This window comes from Falco cherrug, chromosome 3, assembly GCF_023634085.1.
Source record: "Falco cherrug isolate bFalChe1 chromosome 3, bFalChe1.pri, whole genome shotgun sequence".
Classification (NCBI taxonomy): Eukaryota; Metazoa; Chordata; class Aves; order Falconiformes; family Falconidae; genus Falco; species Falco cherrug.
In genome coordinates, this window is record NC_073699.1 from 118,518,651 (window position 1) to 118,536,157 (window position 17,507).

Sequence of the window (17,507 nt, forward strand, 5' to 3'; positions counted from 1 at the left end):
CGGGCGTCCTGGTGGGCTTGGCACAGCCAGCAGGCGTGATGGACACATGCGCCTCCATGCACGGCGCTGCCGTGGGTGCCAAAGCCACGGTGAGGTGGCCCCGTGGACCCTCCTGCACCGTGGGGAGTTGTGAGGCTGGGCTGCACGCCCCTTCCTCCATCCACACGGTGTGAAGGTGCCCATGGACACGCTGCCTCTGCCCGTGCCGAGACCCTGCCTGGCCCCTTGCGGGCAGCGCTGCCCTGGAACGCCCAGTGAGCCCCCTGCGAGACCGCAGCGGGGGAGCGGCCCCTTCTTTAGCTTCATTTATTCCCAGCTCTGTTTTTCAAGTGTTTGCCAAAACCAGTCACTGGAAACAGCCCAGCAGCGTCGGTTTGGGTGCAGATGTGCTTGGGGAGGAGGAGGGAGGGAGAGGTCGCAGGGGACAAGTGCCAGTGGCATACCTTGGGCTCCACGATCTTCCACCCATTGGCCTTGAGCTGCTGGAGCTCTGCGAACTTCATGCTGACATCCTCAATGGAGAGCTGCAGGAGGTCCCAGAAGCCGGCCAGGTCTTGGAAGGTGGGCACGGGGAACGCGTTGGGATCCTGTGGGGACAGAGGGACACGGCGTCATCCACGTCTGCCTGCGGGACATCAGTTCTGCTGGCAATGCAGCCATCCCACCCCCACACTGCTGGGGGGGTTCTATGTCCAGCTCTGCCCCATGATGTTACAAAGTCCCTTTTCCACTGGCTAAGGGTATGAGACCCCCCACCCACCATGGTCGACCGCACGGCACCGCTGCCTGGCACTCACCATATTCTGCTGGCAGAGGCGGTAAAACTGCTGCACCTTCTGGGACATGAGGAGCTGGGCGCTGCCCACGGCACTCCGGATCTTCTCCAGGACTGGCAGGAGGAGAGCAGACAGTCAACACTCCCGCAGGACACGGAGCCTCTCCCCTGCACAGTGGGGACCTGCACCCCCTCAGGGGCAGCTTGGACCTTCCCCCAACCCAGGTGGCATCTCCTCCCTCCTCCAGACCTCACTAGTCCCTGAGGGTTTCCCAGTGTTCCTTGCTCCCACCCAACCCCTTTAGCCTTGGCAGGGGAGATGCTCCATGGTCAGGGCACTGCAGGACCGTGGCTGTGCCCCCACCAGCTCTGCAGGAGCACCCCGTCCCTCCCACCCGTGCAAACCCCCCTGACTCACTCTCCTCCGGCAGGTCGTAGTCCTCAGCCTCCCTCTCCATCTGCTGGCACCAGCCCTCCATCTTCTCCACCTCCGCCTGCAGCAGTTTGATGAACCATTCCCCATCACGGTGGCAGGGGGAGGCACGGCCGGAGTCAGGGAGGCTGCGGGAGCCCCGCTCCATCCAGGCATCCCGCCGGGGCACCTCCACCGTGTCATACTGCAGCTGGTAATCCTCCCGGTACGCCCACTGCCCCTGCGTGTGCACCGTCTTGTACACCGCGTACTGCCGGCCGGACTCGGGCTCCGAGGAGTGCCGCTGGAAGGGGCGCCCGAACTGCAGGGCTTTGTCCTCGGTGGCCACGGCCAGGCCGGTGAAGCCCTCCAGCTCCAGGTCCGCCTGCACGCCCGCCGTCACGCTGTTGGAGCGCTTGAAGCGTGCTCGCCTGCGGAGAGCAAGAGCGCGTGGGGACCCTCGCGGCCAGCGAGGACGGCCCCACCCCCCCACCAGGTACCACGGTGGGCAGGGTGAGGGATGCCCACAGGCAGGATGGGGCTGGGAACCCCGGTTTGGATCCCGGAGCATGCGGGGCCATGGGGACAGCCCTGAGCAGCTGCAGCCTGCCAGTCTCTCATCTCCTCTGCTCTTAGCCCGTTTCCATGGCTACCGGCGCTGGACCAAGGATGGAGAGGAGCGTGTACCAGGGCTGCGTGGGCACGTTGCCGGAGCTCCCCTCCCGCGGGCCCTTCAGGTCCCGGCACACGGCATTCCCACCTCAGCCAGAACGTTTTACGTTTAGCTGCAGAAAAGCCCAAAGGTTTCATCTGCACCTGGGCTGGGCCCAAGGCTCACAGCTGAGCCCCAGCAGAGACACCAGCAGAGGGTGGGAGCAGCGGACCCCCTTCCCCAGGCAGGCAGCTAGCAGCAGCGAGGTGTCAGGGCCAAGAGAAGGCCAAATCCTGCCCCAGGTGGGGGCAGCTGGCCCAGGATGGGGACAGTGCTGAGCCCTGGGGTCTCAGCCAGAGGAGAGAGGGAAAAGATGCTGCAGGGCAGCGGTGGCACGCGGAGCTCAGGGTGTCCCAGTTCCTCGGTGCAGTAAGCGTGGTGTGGTGGTGTGGTACCTTTTGTCCTCCTCCACCTGCACCCCAATGGAGTGGAACTCCCTCTGGCTCCGGCTCTCCGTGTCCGAGTCGGAGATGGCCTCGACCTGCCGAGGGGTAGAGGGAGAGCGCTGGAGGGTGACCCTGAGATGCAGCGCGGTGGCTCAGCATCACCCACGCCACTCGGGCGGGCTCAGAACCAGCTTGGAGCCCACAGGGAGGAGTGAAGCCCACCTGGACGCCGATGGAGGGACGCCACTTGCGCTGCCGAGCCAAACTCCTCAGCTCCTCCCGGCCGGGAATGGCCTTGATGATGAGTGTGGAGGGCTTGGGAGCAGTGCGGGGCTGGACTGGAGGCAGGTCAAGGGCCACAGATGTCACCTTGGAGCTCTCCAGGCTCTCAGCCGAGTTGCAGCGGGTCGCAGCATCTTTGGACCAGGCGGAGCTGCGAGTGACCTCGCTGGGCAAGTAGCTCTCGTGGGTGGACTCGGTGCTGCTCTGCGCCGTGACGGAGATGAGGGGTTTGGCTTTGGTTCCTGGAGGGATGGGAGGTGGAGCTTTTCTGTAACTGAAGGCTGTTGTGGGAGAGGCGCAGGATGAAAAGGCACGTGAAAACACAGACACTTGCTCATTTCCCGCCACGAACAGGGGTCCCAGGTGAATGGTGCCCACCTCCTCCCACAGCACAGGGCTTGTCACCCCGCAGCATTTGCACCTCAGCTGGCCAAGATCTGGGCTGGAGCTCAGAGGGGCTGTTCGGCCAGTTTATTCCCCAAAGGGGATTGGAAACCACCCCAGACCCACACTGGCCATGCTGCTGCAGCACCCGGCAAGGGGCAGAGATGGGAACAGAAGCAGAGGGAAAGAGGGAACAGCAGACCAGTGCTGGGGGCACAGATCAGCCCCTTGACCGGGACTGAGTCATGAGCAGGATATTCCTGTCCTGTGCCAGGGATGAGCCACGAGCGGGATGCTCATGCCCTGCGTCGGGGCCGAGCCGCAAGGGGGATGGATGGTCGTGCCCTGAGTGAGATTATTATGCCCTGTGCTGGGGCTGAGCTGCATGCAGGGTGCTCGTGCCCCGAGTGGGATGCTCACACCCTGTGCCAGGGGCTGCACGGGGCCAGGGGCAGGAGCGGGGACAGCAGCAGCCCTTGGCAGATGCCCAGATGAGCAGGCAGGGAGATGCAGGGGTCCCTCACGTGGCCCAGCCCCTGCTACCCCCAGGGACTCACAAGTGCTGGGCTTCAGGATGCTGCTGGTGATGGGCGGCCCGGCGGGGGCGGACATGGAGAAGAGTGAGAGGCAGTCATCGTCCTGGGAGCAGCCCGCCTGGATGGCCCGCAGGTAGCTGTGGCTCCGCATGCGGAAGCAGCCGGGCAGGTCCAGCGCCTCCACCGCCTGCGACTCCACCTCGCCGAAAACCGACTCGCAGACGGCCTCGAACTGGTGGTTGAGCTCATCGTTGATCTGGGGAGAGCGATGGGTGAGGCTGAGGGTGGCGAGCCAAGGCCAAGCGGGGCGGGAGATGCTCGGAGGAACATCTGCCACCCCCCCCTGCCCCAACCTGCCCACGGCACCTGTGTCATGCGACCCTACCTGGCCGGTGGTGAAGGAGCGCCCGTAGCCCTGTCCCCGCGGGAGCATTCGCGGTGGCGTGCAGCAGCTGGGACAGTTACAGATATATGAATCAGAATAGTGCCTACTTGCAAACCTAATGAGAGACAGTGGGAATAGAAGGGATCGCACCAAAAGCAACACATTCAAGCAAAGCATTTGGAAACGCAGCCGCAGCGATGCTCCCGCCGGCCACCACTGCTGTCCCCACGCCTAACTGCCCCAAAACACTGTCCTGGGGGTACGGAGCCAACCTCCAGTGGTGCGGAGCCACCAGAGGGGTATGTGCCCGTGCTGTGCAGCAGGGCTGGGGACGAGGAGCCAGCCTGTCACCCAGCAGACTGGGCCACGTCCCAGTCATCTCCTTTTGAGCATGCCTCTTCTCCCCAACACCTGCATGTGGCTGCAGCAGCGGGTCCCGCTCCGAAGCCCAGCGCAGCCATGTCCCCCCCGGCACCCACCAAGGGTAGCTACAGCACAGGGGCAGGGCTCAGCACCACTGCATCAGGGAGCGCAGCCGTGAGCGAGGATGATGCCACTCGTCCTCCCAGGGAGCCCCAGCCCCTGGCCCCGCTGCTGCCCGCGACGCTGAGATGGGGCCGGGATGCGACAGCCCTTACTTGGTCCTGGCCTGGTCGGCGCTGGAGGAGCGGCGGTAGCTGTCTCGCCGCGTGGCTGCCCTGGGCGATACTTTGGCGCTGGCGTCCGAGTCGGCGCTGTCCTCATCACCCATGGCCTTGATGTAGCTGCCACTGCGCATCCGCCGGCAGGGGATCTCCCCGTCCTTGCCCACTGCGGGGTATCCGCTCCACTCGTCCTGCGGCACCTGGAGCAGGAGGCAAGTGTGGGAGGATGCAGTGGCCGGGGTCCCGCAGTCGGGACGTAGAGCCGAGCCCTGCACCTGCCACATGGCACATGCCAGCCCGAGCGCAGCGTGCATGCGTTGCCCAAACCCAGCACGTGTGCACGGGCCCAAGGATGGTGCACATGCTGGCACGGCTCCCCTGCCCTCCCCACGGCACCCCAGAGCTGCAGGGATAGACCCTGGGTGCTCTCACCCCCTGGGAAAGCCCCTAAACCCTGGAGAGCTGATCCCTCCTAGCAGCCACGGCTGCCCATGCCCCACGCGGGGCCATTCCCAAAGCGCAGGGCAGCGCAGCTGCTCCCACCTCGCAGCCCCCCCGGTGTGCGCGGCTGGGCCAAATCCCACCCATGCCAGCGCAGCCACCCGGCTGATGTCGTGGCCGCCGGTCCTGCCATGCGCCGCTGACGCTGGCACCACGGGGTCCTTACCAGGCTGCGGCAGGGGGACGGTGTCCCCCGGGCCCCATGGGGAGGGCAGTGGGGCCAGCACCCTGCCCTGCTGCCCCCACCGCCGGCGGAGAGGGGCCCTGGCCGCCCCCTGCCCTGGCCAGCACGGCATTGCTGCTCCCTGTCTCCTTCCCCCAGGAAAGGGAGAGAAGAGTTAATTAGTTTTTAATTGGAAGGGGATGACCTAGAAGGGAGCCCAGCGACGAGGCGGGCAGTGGCACCCAGCCAGGCACAAGCAGGATAAAAGCTGTGTGGAAGAAGCGGGCGCAGGGCTGCCGGCAGCCCCAAGCCGACAGAGCTGGGCTGCCCCCCCGAGCCAGCGTGGCACGGGGCAGGAGGTGGCAGAGGGGGCTCCGCATGGCCAGTGAGGGGACAGCGGGGACCAGCGTGGGACCCCGGGGGATGGGGCGCAGGCGCTGAGGACATGGAGCAGAGCTGGAGCATCCCCACAGCATCCTGAGCTGCCTGGGATGGGGGGTCCCAGCCCCGGCTCACCCCATGGTATCGCCGGCTGTGGTCCCTGGGGTAGCAGCCCCCCGCCCTGCCCAGCCCTTCACCTGCAGGTACTGGTATGCTCGGTCTTTGGGCTTTGCTTCCTGAAGCATCAAGGTCTTCTCGGTGCCGCTGGCGCTGGGGTAGGCTTCACGGGCCTGGCTGACGGTCATGGTGTGCCAGGCACTCCTCTTGAGCGTCTGGCCATCCAGAGACATGGACATGCCGGCACAGGCCAGGCATTTTCCTTCCCCGCCGCCCTTTAGACTCTTCAAGGTCAAGTCTCTGAAGGCACTTTCGGGAGCGTCCACACAGTACTGGGTGCCCTGGTCGGCAGCGTGCCGGCCGGACACCATGTAGCTGCTGTCGCTGTCCAGGTTGTCGTCGGAGCTCCACCAGCCCATCATCTTGGACCGGTGCCGGGAGTCCACCTTGCGGTCCTTGCTCTTGCTGCGCTTGCCGTGGCGGGACTGGTGGTGGTGATGGTGGTGGTGGTGATGGTGGTGGTGGTGGTAGCCGTCCCCGCGGCCGTCCATCTTGGCACCGTTGTAGTCCCGCTTGGCCGGCGCCTCCAGGGAGTGGGACTTGGCAAAGAGCTTCTGGACGGAGTGGACGAGGTGGCGGATGCGGCTGGGGCTCTCGCTGCGGGGCTCGGCGCCGCCGGCCCGCGGGTACTGCAGCGTGTGGAAGCCGTCGTGGTGCAGCGGCAGCTGCTTCTCGAACTGGTCCAGCAGCGTGGGGGGCAGGCGGTTGATCTTGCTGGCAGGGTGGGCGGTCGCCATGCATTCGTCACAGGAGTCGTAGGGCTGCTGCGCGTGGTGCATCCTCGGGAAGGTGCTGCTGGCGCTGGCAGAGGGCGGCTCGCTCAGGGGCCCGCCCGGGCACTCGCTGGCTGTGCCAGGACTCCGTGCCGGGCAGTAGGGATGCTCCAGGGAACACGGCTCGCTGGGGCTGAGGAGGTACGGCGGCCGGCCCTCGGGGCCGTGCTGGACGTAGTCGGCAGGGTGCTCGCAGTCTTCTGGGATGCAGCGGCAGCGGTGGCCGGAGGAGGGCTGTGCCTGGCTACGCTCCCCATGGTAGCCCTTCATGGTGTCAGCACCCGCCCCATAGCTTCGGCATCCTGCAGGGTCGTCCCTGCGGGCTCATCTGTGGGGACAGGGACAGGCACAGCGTCACGCTCCCCTCTGCGCCCCACCACCAGCATAAACATTGGGGCTGTCCCCTGGGAACTGACCAAGGAGGCTGGGAAGCTCCCAGGGCAGGATCCGGCCCTGGCTGAGCCCTTGTGAAGTGGGGCTGGAATGCCAGAAGCCTGGCTGCCCGTGGGGCAAGGGGGGCACAGTGCTGGGGCCGGGCACCCGCGGTCACCCCGGCTCAGCTGCTTGGAGGGGGCAGCGGGAAGAAGATGCTTCTGGCAGCGATGCAAGCAGCGCAAGGCCTGCAGACGGCGAGGGAGGACACGCTGCCATCATCAGAAACTTGTTTTCTTCTCCAACACCAAATATTATGAAGTGTTTCTCCATTAGGAAAACCGTTCTGGCTGAGTTTTTCAGCCGTTGCGATTCACAGAGCCGTTAATGAGCTGCAGCGGGGCGCGGGGGGGCTGCACTCTGATGTCTCCATCCAGCCTGTCCTCCCTCCGTGCTCCCAGCCACGGCACACAACTGCAGATGGAGACCCACAATCGGCTGCCCCCCCCGGCCCCCCCAGCCCTGCCAGCCCCCTAGATGGAAAGCCAGGGAGCGGAGGTGGCCGTGCCACGCGTGGGGCATCCCCAGCAGAGGCAGGACAGGCAGCGTTGAGCCTGCACCGCCGCCGGAGCCGCATGCACCTGGGAAGGTTTGTCTTACTTACAGGCCCTCAAAGGCTCTGCCTTCGGAATGATTATAAATGAGGAAATTACTTATTCTCCAGTGTAGCTCGGCTAATTAACAAGCATCATTAATACTCTTGTTACCATTCTTGGGCAGGGTGCTGTGGGCAGCCCGTCTCCAAGACCAGCCGCAGGGAACGGTGACCATGGGATGGTCCCTGCGGCACATGGGGTCCATCGTGGGGACTGGATACAAGGGACACCAGGAGGGTCTGGGATGTGTGGGGACAGAGGGGCCACACGCCCTGAGGAGCCCCGGGAAGGGATAGGGGCTGGAGGCCCCCAAGGGGCGTGGGGACCGGCGGCGATGCCCGCGTTGGTGGCAGCAAGTGGCAGACGGAGCCATGGCAGCACCCAGGGAATGCGTCTGCCCTAAGAAGCCTCCGCCACTGGCTTCTCTCCTGGCTTCAAGGCTGGATGGCTGGGTCCCACGCCGCTCCTGCCGCCCTCACAATCGTGCTCCTGCTCCAACGAGGCCCCTAATTGCTGCATTTTAACCAAAGGATCCTGCAGCCTGTTACAAAAAGAAATGCCTCTCTCCTCCTGGGAGAGCTGCTACGGGGAGCGGGCACAGCAGCACGGGAGGGGGCTGCCTCCCGGGCCCTGGGATCGAGCCAGTGGGCAGCAGCAGGATGGACAGACGGACAGATGGACGGACAGACAGGCTCCCAGCCCCGGCTCTGCCTCCACAGGCTGAGCTATCACCTCCTGCTTGGGGAGGGAAGCTCGCAGCTGATCCAAATATTGCCGCTGCAGCGGGAAGAAGGAGTCAAAACAGCTGAGCAGCCCATCACCACAAGCCCAACCGGCTTTTGTGCTCAGCAGGTGCAGCAATTAAACAAGGCTGGGCCCCGCCACCGCGCCGGCAAGGCACCCGCAGCCTCCCACCACCACTGGCAGTGGCAGAGCAGGGCAATGGCACAGGATGGGGACATGCCACGGTGAAAGATGCTGGGTTCCACCCAGTACCAGCTCACCAAAGCCACGTAGGTGCCTGTGCCCTGGCCAGGGACCAGTCAGTCCTCCCAAGGGCATGCTAGGGATGGGGAAGGGGTTGGGAGTGATCCTGTGGGTCCCTGTCCCCATGTCACAGCAGGGATGGCCGCATGCAGAGGGCAGGAGAAGCCGCTGAGCTCGTTCTTCCCTCTCCAGGGTGGGCAGTGCGGGCAGGCGGCTGCCACGCAGGGCAGGGGAATAGGCTGGAGCACGGCTCGTGGGCAGCCGGCTGTGGCCAAGAGCCGGAGCCGTGTCCCACCGAAGGCCACTTGCGCTGCAGAGCCCTCGGGAAATGGTGGATTTGTGCCACCGAACCGCAGACTCAAAAAGGGGGGTAAAAATCCAGCCCAGCTGAATTTTGTGCCATTTAACACCAGGGTAATTACCACCAGTGGGAACCTACCGCCCACACAATTATGTGCTAGGATAAACTGGAAGAGCATAATTACCATTACAAATAACTCACTTCTTGCCTTTATTGCATCCAAAGCCTGGAGAAACTCCCCAACGCCACCTTTCCTCTGATGTCTGCTGCCACCCTGTCTCTGCCCAGCACGAGGGTCAGCACATGGAGGAGAGGGGCTCACAGCCCCCCACACTGTGGGTCACGCTGAAATTCAGCCTCCTGCGTAATTCCCCATAGGGACACTTGGCAGAGGCGGTTCTGCTTCCTGAGGCCCAGGGCTGCGGGGACCCTGGGGCAGCGCTGGCAGAAGCCTGAACTCCCCTGGGACACCGTGGCACCCAGGGACCCCCAGATTTCCTCCAGCTCCAAGACCACCGGCGGGAAGGTGATGGGACAGCAAAACCCCACCGCAACACCTGGGTCCAGCAAACTGCCCACGCACAGGGGCAAGACTGGGGTTTCCAACATTTCCAGGTCAAACCCCAAGAGCTGGGGTTGTTCGCCCTGCACCCAGGGGGTCCCGGCGGCCTGTCCTTCCCAAGCAGCCCCCACCGCAGGCAGCGCGTGCTGGGGTCCCGGTGAAGCCCGTCGGTGGCACTTACCGCCCAGCACTCAGGGGGATGCTGTCCTCATGGCCCCAGCCAGCAGCTCCTCGGCGCTGGGTGTCCCGGCGGCAGCAGGCTCTGGGGGAGCGACACAAAGGGTTGAAGCCCAGGGAGGAAGAGAGAGGGTGTTCCTCCCCAAAACCAGCCTGACCCAACTCGCCGGGTATTTTTCCAGCAGCCCAGCCTTCTCTCCTCCCCTGAGGCTGCCCCACACCAGCGCTGCCCGCACCAGCAGCGACGGGGATGGCTCCGCACAGCCACCAACACGTGTTTCGCACAGCTTAGCCCCAAAACCATCCCCAGCCCCATCCTGTTATGCAATTCCCTGCCAGCGGGCACCAGAGCCGGCCCAGTGGCCGCCTCGCCATCGACTTTGATTTGCTCCGGATCTGGCCATATGCTTCACAAAGCCTCCACCCGCCACCCTGGCTTTCCAGCTTGAGCAAAGGGATTTTTTTTTTTCCAGCTGCCAGCCCGGCAGAGGCACAAGCTCGGCCCGCTCTGCTTTGCAAATTAGCGTGAGGTTTTGCCAGCGTGGGTCCTGCTGGGGATCTTTACGGCTGGGGATGAAAGCAGGAGAGAACAAACACACAGCGTGAGCGCCCGGCACCGTGCGCAAGCTGGAGCCTGGGAAAAAAAAAATAATAAAGTGGTCTTCCCATGTAGGAGCTGAGCAAATTTGATCTACAGTCATCGGAAGAAAATAAATATGGAATACCGCCAGGTCATTTCCACCGCGCTTTTAATCTATTTACTTTTTCCCAACTCGTAAGCGAGGATTGTGGAAACTAATTGCTCTGTTATTTTATTAGGTTGTATTAGTAAAATTTACTCAGCCTCAAAAAAAAAGAGGGGCTTAGTAAGAGATCACCTAATTTAGTACGTAATTCTGCGCCAAGTCATTATTTTCTTAAAAGTTGAATTAGCTGAAAGCAGCTCACCGATGGTTCATTAGTTGTGTCAGGCAGGGAAGAGTGTCATTAGGGAGAGGTTTGTCACCCCGGTAGGTAAGGGCTGGCCAGGGGAAAGGGAAGGGAAAAGGGAAGGGGAACGGGAAGGGGAGCAAGCAGGGTGCAAAGATCACAGCAAACACCCTCGATGCAATCAGGAAATCAAAGCCAATTAGTGTTAATGGAAGAAAACTGAGCAGGCTGCAGGCGGGCACTGCCCGGAGAGGGCTGAGGGGCAGGAACCAACCGGGCACTGCTGGCAATAAGGGACGAGGCAAGATTTGTAAAAAGTCACAAAGGACAAACACCAGCTGAAGAACTGCAAATGTGAGCAGAGCAAGAAGTATTTACTGAGGCCACTGAGAGGGACTGGTGGCACCCAGCACGGATGGCCGGCAACCTGACAGAGCCGGGCTGGGGGGTCCTGGCACCCCAATGCCGGGGGGCATCTCCCCGGCTCAGCCTGCCCCAGCACGTCCCTCCTCCCCCAGCACGGGCGCTTGCCGGGCACCCAACCCACAGCCCAAGCCCAGCGCTGCCACCTCGCTCCGTGTGCTGGGAGGCTGAGGACAGGCCGTTTAACGGGAGGGGCAGGTTATTAAGCACATGATTAATTTTGGCACCAGCCCCGGCTGCCTGACAGCTCCTTCTCCAGGGCTGGGGAGGGCGAGCGCGAGAGGTGCTGCCTCTGCTGATGCAGCGGTTGGTGGGATGAAAAATCCTGCAATGCAGCACTGCTTCTTAATGAGCCATTTGTCTTTGAGTCTTCTTCACTCATTACCATGCCGGGAGAGGGATGGGAGTTGCCCCAAGTCCCCATCTGAGCAATTACTCCTGGAGAAGAGCGAGGAAATACGGCCATGACGCGCCCCAGCTGCCAGGGATCCCGGCACGGCCGCCAGCACTGGGACTCCCCGCCGCAACGCAGGTTCCTCTGGCCGCTGCCACCACGGGGGGAGCAGGACCCCCTGCCCCGCACAGCACACACCGCTCAGCACCGCCTGCCCGGAGACCCTGATCCCCAGAGCGGATTCCCCTGGGGCAAGAGCCACGCTCCTGCGGCAGGGCGTGTGAGGGAGCCAGAGCATCCCGGAGCTGCCGGGGCAAAGCCAGTGGAGATGGGAGCCTGGCGCTCCATCCCTGCAAAGCCCAAACCTGGATCTTGGCAGAAAACCCACTTCTTCATAAGCCCTGTACAAGCAGGGAGCAGCTGGGGCAGCAGCCAGAGCCCACACAGAAGCTGGCGGGGAAGGAAAGCAGTGGCACGGGGAAGGGGCCACACCAGCATCCCCGAGTGGGCACGGGCTGCAGAGGCGAGCTGCCCCCGAGGCACAGGCACCTCCAGCCCCCTTGGTGCTGCAGCGATGCTCATCCTGCCCACGGGAGCCGGGACACAGCACAGGGGAACTGACTGTCAGAGGTGGAACCCCATGGCCAGAGCAGCAGGACCACAGCCAACTAACTGAGTCAGGAGCCCATCCTGGAGGGACCCCCCAGCCAGGCAGGGCCTTGGAGACCCCAGCCTCCACCAGCTGGCGCAGAGTTCATGGGTGCTGCCCTGCATGGATGAGCACCCATCACCAGTTACACGCACAGACAGCTTCCTTCTCAAGGACGCAGTCAACACCTGCCCGCGCTGCCTGGGCCCAGCAGCAGCCAGCACACTCCCCCAGTGCCCCTCCAGTGCAGGGTGGAAAGGGGCGACGTGCAGGTGACCCCAGGGAGCCTGGTGGGACAGAGCTGACGCGAGACCAACACACCTGATGTTCACTTGCAGGAAAGGGAAGGGATGAGCGGGGGCAACCCCTGTGCCACACTCGCCCTGGGTGCTCTGCCCGTGTCCCCGCCAGACACCTTGTTCCAGTGCCCAGCACAGCCCCAGGCGGGCGGTGGGCTCCAGCCATCCCCCCAGAGTTAGACTTGCCCTGCCAGAGGACCCTTTCCAGGCATCTGGGGGCCATGGCAGCCCCCCAGGCACTGCTGGCTGTGCCAGGGGCCCTGGCTAGCACTGGTGCCAGATGTCCCGTTTCCTCACCCACTCCCCTGGGCTGTGCCATTTTGCCCTCTCCTCCCACATGCAGCCCACTCTGTTGGCAGGATGGGCCACGCTGCCTGGGCTTAAAAAGCCACTTATCTCCCTGGCCACACGATGTAACGACTTAAGCCAGGGATCACTCCAAAGCTGCTTTGGTGAGCTCGGGGCGGCACGGCATTAGCACCAACTGCGGCAGCAGCGACGATCTCTGGCCGCCCCCTGCCCGTCCCCACCAGGCCCCTGGGCAGGCTGGTCCTTCCATCCCCAGCTCCGTTCCCCTCGGGCGTTCGGCCATGCCAGGGCTCTCACCTGCCACTGCCATTTCTCTGCACCCCACGTTCCCCAGCACGTGGCACTCTGCTCCACCCTCAAATAACACCCATCCCAACCATTTCCCCTTGCAACACCATACCATCCCACGGCTCTTCCCGCAACGGGGCCACAGGGACCAAGGTTTCCAGCAAGCCCGACCTGGGAATGGTGATGAAGCAGAGGTGGCAGGGATGCTCCAGGCCACCATGTACCATTCCCAGGCTGCATCCCACACGTGGGGCTCCTCGAGGCCAGGGATGGGCACAGCGAGCCTGAGGCACAGCGCAGCCCAGCTCACCAGCGGAGGACCCGAACTGCCACTTTAATGGATGGGCTTAATTTGCAAAGCTGATGAAAACCTAAATATTTAAATACATAATTCTGCACAATGCTCTTAGCGCGGGCCCGGTGCAGGGACAGAGCAAAGGGAGGGATATAGCTGGCAAACTGGGAGCATGGCAGGCATGGGGGGCATGGTGGCAGGACCACACTGGTCATCCAGGCACCGGCATATCCATCATGCACAGTGTGGGGACAGCGCGCATCCTCAGCCCTGCAGCAGGCAGCACAGGCAGGGTGGGTGCCATGGGGTGCTCTGCCGCAGGGTGCTCACCATGAGCACCAGGGTCCCACTCTGCCACCAGCCTCCAAAGCATCTCACAGGGAGATGCAGGAAAAGGGGAGCATGGTCTGAGCTGGGGAGCTGTGAAGGGCAGCGGGATGGGCCCCCGTGGAGATTACACCACCGATATTCCTGCTACAAGAGCTTAGAGAGAGAAGAGATTTACAGGATTTACCAGCAATACAAATTGAATATTTAATTTTAGCTGCAAGGGAGGCGCGGGGGCTCAGCCCAGGAGCACGTGGAGGTGTGCAGGCGGTGGGCTCAGGGGCTGCCCTGCCTCCTGGGGTGGTGCTTCCAGCTCTCAGGGGAAAACCCATGCCAGGGCTGGCACCAGGGGCTGGGGGGACCAGGCAGCCCCATGCCAGTGGCACAGGGCACCCTCTGCCCAACCTGCCCCTAATCCCACCAGTCGCTCAATGGCTGCCAACTGTGCAACAGCCTCTGCCACCACATGGGAGCTCCTGCAGGATCATCCCTGGATGAACCACATGTGTGGCCCCAGCATCAGGGATGCTCCTGGGGGCTCAGGAGGGGCCCTGGCCCCTACATGCTGCAACAAGGCTGTGCCTGGATGAGGATGCCCCTGGATGAGGCTGTTTGCCAGACAGGGCATGGACTGTGCCAGGGAACGGGGATGGAGACAGCAGGAAGGGATGCAGGAGCTGAGTACCCTCCGGGACAGGGTGCAGAAACCCCAAAGGGGACCTAGCCACCCCCTCCAAGGCCAGAGCAGGGGCAGGGACCACGCAGCAAGAGCGCCCCACCAGCCGCGGGGATGGGGGCTCTGCCAGCTGTCCCCAAGCCCCAGCACGGGGGTCCCCATGGTGCCACCGAGCTACGTGCCCATCCTGCCTCACCACACCATGGCCCGGCACGCAGCGCTGGTGCGGGCGCTGCCACGGGGCGGACTGGGGGAGGATGGCAGAAGATGAATGAGGGAGTCGGGAGGCTAATGGCATTGTCTGGAAAGTAGGTCGTGTGCTGAGCAAAAAGATATTTATATCAAAGCTTGTTCCCCCGCAGAAGCTCCCGAGCTGGGCACAGGCAGCACCACCAGCCCGTGGCCATGGCCACAGCACCCCGTGACCCCATGTGCCCCCACAGGACCCCCTGCCCGACCCCCACCCAGCTCTGCCATCCTGGGTACACACACGCCATCAGCCCCAGGGCTGCCCCGCTGGTGGGGCGGCGGTGCCAGAGACAGTTATCTCGACAGAGCCAAAGCCGCGGCAGCTCTCTGTCTTTTGCTGACCTGGCTGCAGGCACCGGGCAATGAATGGCACCGGGTTATTTTTATTTAATATAACCATTGCCAAGGTGTAATACCGCCAGGGACTCTCCCCAGATGGGCACAGTCAGCCTGCACTAGGATGGTCACAGCGGGTCCTGCCCTAGCCCTGTGCCAGCTACGGCACCACGGCCCCTCTCCACACACCCAGCCCTGGCACCGGCACCAGCCACGCTCCTGCGTCACCACTGTCCTGAGCTTCAGCCAGGTCTCAGCCTTGTTGCAAAGCTCAGCCAACTCCTTTCCTGCTGGGGGGGAGACCCATGCTCCTCACCCTCTCCCTCACACCTCCGACCATCCCAGAAAAGCCCACAGATAGTCCGCGCAAGCCCAGAGAGTGCTGGGATCTAACAAGATGTTTTGCCCCCTCCAGCCACGCTGCCCCAGTGGCTATGGACACCACCCAGCCAGCAGCCATACGGCCATCCAGCCCCACTCTCCTGTCCCCATCCCTGTCCTCATCCCCATCCCACACCCGGGCAGCCTTGGATCCAGCACGGGAGCAGGTTCATTTCCCGTAATAGCTGTGTCGGCTGAATTTACAGCCTTGCTCTGAGTTATTAATAATAATGGCCTCACTCTTAAGTAGGGCTTTTCATCTGCCTCAGAGCCCTTTCCAGAGGACATCTGCAGCATTATCACCATTTTATTCTCATTTCAACGGGCAGGAGTGTGAGACGGAGAAGGGACCGCCATGCCTGCTGCTGGGCAGCCAAGCCCAGGGGTGCAGCATATGGCCCCGCGGGGGTCCCAGCCACAAAAACCCCTGGGGGGGCTGGAATGCCCTGGCCCAGTGGGAGGAGGCAGCCACGGTGCTGGGGCTCGTGCCGGCCATGCTGCGGTGATTTACACCGGCGCTGAGCCTGGGCCCCGCCACGCGGATAAATCCACTTCAGGCAGCAATAAACCAGCATCATCACATCGGTAATCCGCAGTGCTCCCACCGTGGTGAAAAATTGAGGGGCAAGGCACTACCACCGCTGCTGACATGCTTGTGCCAATAAATCCCAGCCCTGTGTCAGCAGGGGCACGGGGAGGTCTCCGGGGTGGAAACCCCTGGCGGACCTGTGGTCGGAGAGGTGAGAGCCACTGGGCACCCATGGGAGATGCCAGCAAGGGAGACCCAAGCACAGGGCACGAGCCTGGGGATGGCCCCAGCACACAGGACCTGCAGCAGCCACGTGGGACCAGGGACATCCCCGAACCACCCCCCACGCATCCCACAGCAATGCCCACCCGCCGCGGGCAGCGCCGACGTCTCCATGCTGTGCGCCACAGCGGGGCTCTGTGGGCAGATTTATTTCTCTGTTAAAGCACTTTGATCTGAAGTTATTTTTTGTTTACTAGCAACAAGGTATTGTAAATACATCTTTGCTGATAATTATAGAGTCTGGGCGCACACCTTAATCTCCATAAAATATCAGATGTTACAATTTGCCTGATTTAATGAGATTGGAGGCTGATAAGCCGCTGAGGTAAGCTGTAAACCTGGGGGGGAGGAGGGAAATGATTGCAAATGTGCTAAAACGCCTTCATCATCCTCCTCCTCCTAGCACTGCCACGTGCACAGGCCGAGAGCATATGCCCAGCCCCTAGCCCCCTGCCCAGCTCCCAAGGTGGGTCAGGGCTGTGCTGCAGCAGCTTCACGCAGGGATGGGCATTTAGGGCAAACTGAGCCTTTTATACAATTTACCTCATTAAAACTCCAAGAGCTGAGAGCAGCACCGAGGCCTCACCGAGCTGCCCGCGGGGCTGCAGCCGGGGGCTCTGCCTGGGCACGTTCTGCACCCCGTGCCACGCCAGGGAGGGCAGGCAGCACGGTACCGGGGCCCCAGTGCCAGGCTGGGGCGCAGGCAGGCACATGTGCACGCTCCAGTGCTGGCAGCGTGCACGGCCGCGTGCCGGCGGAGGTGTGAGGACGGGGTCCCCAGGGGGTGCAGGGGCACAGCTGTGCTGCTCAGGGAGGTGCGCACGCTGGCAGCCCGCACCGTGCAGGGATGCATGCGTGTGCATGCGTGTGCATGCGTGTGCAGCCCTGCCTGGCACCACCGGCCACGCCAAGGATGAGTTGGGGCTGGGGGGGGTCCATGCAGGCAGGGAGGGGGCCTGGCCTGCAGGGAGCTGCACACCCAACGCCTGCGTATGCACAGCCATGCCCTCGCCGTGTCTCTCCCCAGACGTGGGAGTCTGTGTGGTCCGAGGTGTCTGGGGTGGGGGTCCCCATCCCACAGTGATGGGGGGGCCCTGCCTGGAAAGCAGGAGGCTCCTCCCGGTCACGAACACCACCGTTTCCACAGCAACCTTAAAGGCCTACAGCTGCCATCTCTACTAACAAACCTGCGCTGGTAGCGTTCCCGGGGGATGCCGAGCCCCATCCCAGTGCTCATCACCCCAGCCTCGGAGCAGGGCACCCTCTCCCCACACCTGCCAGCCCCCAACCCATCTCTTCTGGCTGGCATCAGGGCTCACCTCCAACCCCCTTCCCTGCACCAAGACCCCCAAAAGACGCAGACCTCTTGCACCAAGAGGGATGGGCACCCCCAAACCATCCCTGCTCCAGCCCGGACAGGCAGGAGGAGCCGGTGGTGACCTACAAATGTCAGGCTGATGGGTTAATTAATTTCCCTCTTCCTCAGGCCGTTATCAGATGGAATAAGACGTCACCTGAGACTGTTAATTGGGCTAATTATTCCAGTTTCAGATTTTAAGTAATTAGTTACTGTT

General features: G+C 63.0%; 1 protein-coding gene across 3 annotated transcripts in view; it reads right to left on the minus strand.

Annotated features, from left to right (window-relative positions):
• The window catches only part of DLGAP3 (DLG associated protein 3), a 28,639-nt gene that overhangs the window by 1,892 nt on the left and 9,240 nt on the right, over positions 1-17,507 (minus strand). For 2 of the 3 annotated variants that reach the window (XM_055706172.1, XM_055706173.1), the window contains exons 2-11: positions 9,571-9,651; positions 5,759-6,839; positions 4,511-4,716; positions 3,873-3,987; positions 3,509-3,743; positions 2,508-2,848; positions 2,295-2,380; positions 1,194-1,618; positions 798-889; positions 444-587 (exon numbers count right to left, since the gene is read on the minus strand). In XM_055706172.1, coding sequence (XP_055562147.1) covers positions 444-587; positions 798-889; positions 1,194-1,618; positions 2,295-2,380; positions 2,508-2,848; positions 3,509-3,743; positions 3,873-3,987; positions 4,511-4,716; positions 5,759-6,781 — 2,667 coding nt within the window. In that variant the 5' untranslated portion in view covers positions 6,782-6,839; positions 9,571-9,651. The remainder of the gene's footprint in view (positions 1-443; positions 588-797; positions 890-1,193; positions 1,619-2,294; positions 2,381-2,507; positions 2,849-3,508; positions 3,744-3,872; positions 3,988-4,510; positions 4,717-5,758; positions 6,840-9,570; positions 9,652-17,507) is intronic. The other variant, XM_055706174.1, reaches the window with a different exon arrangement.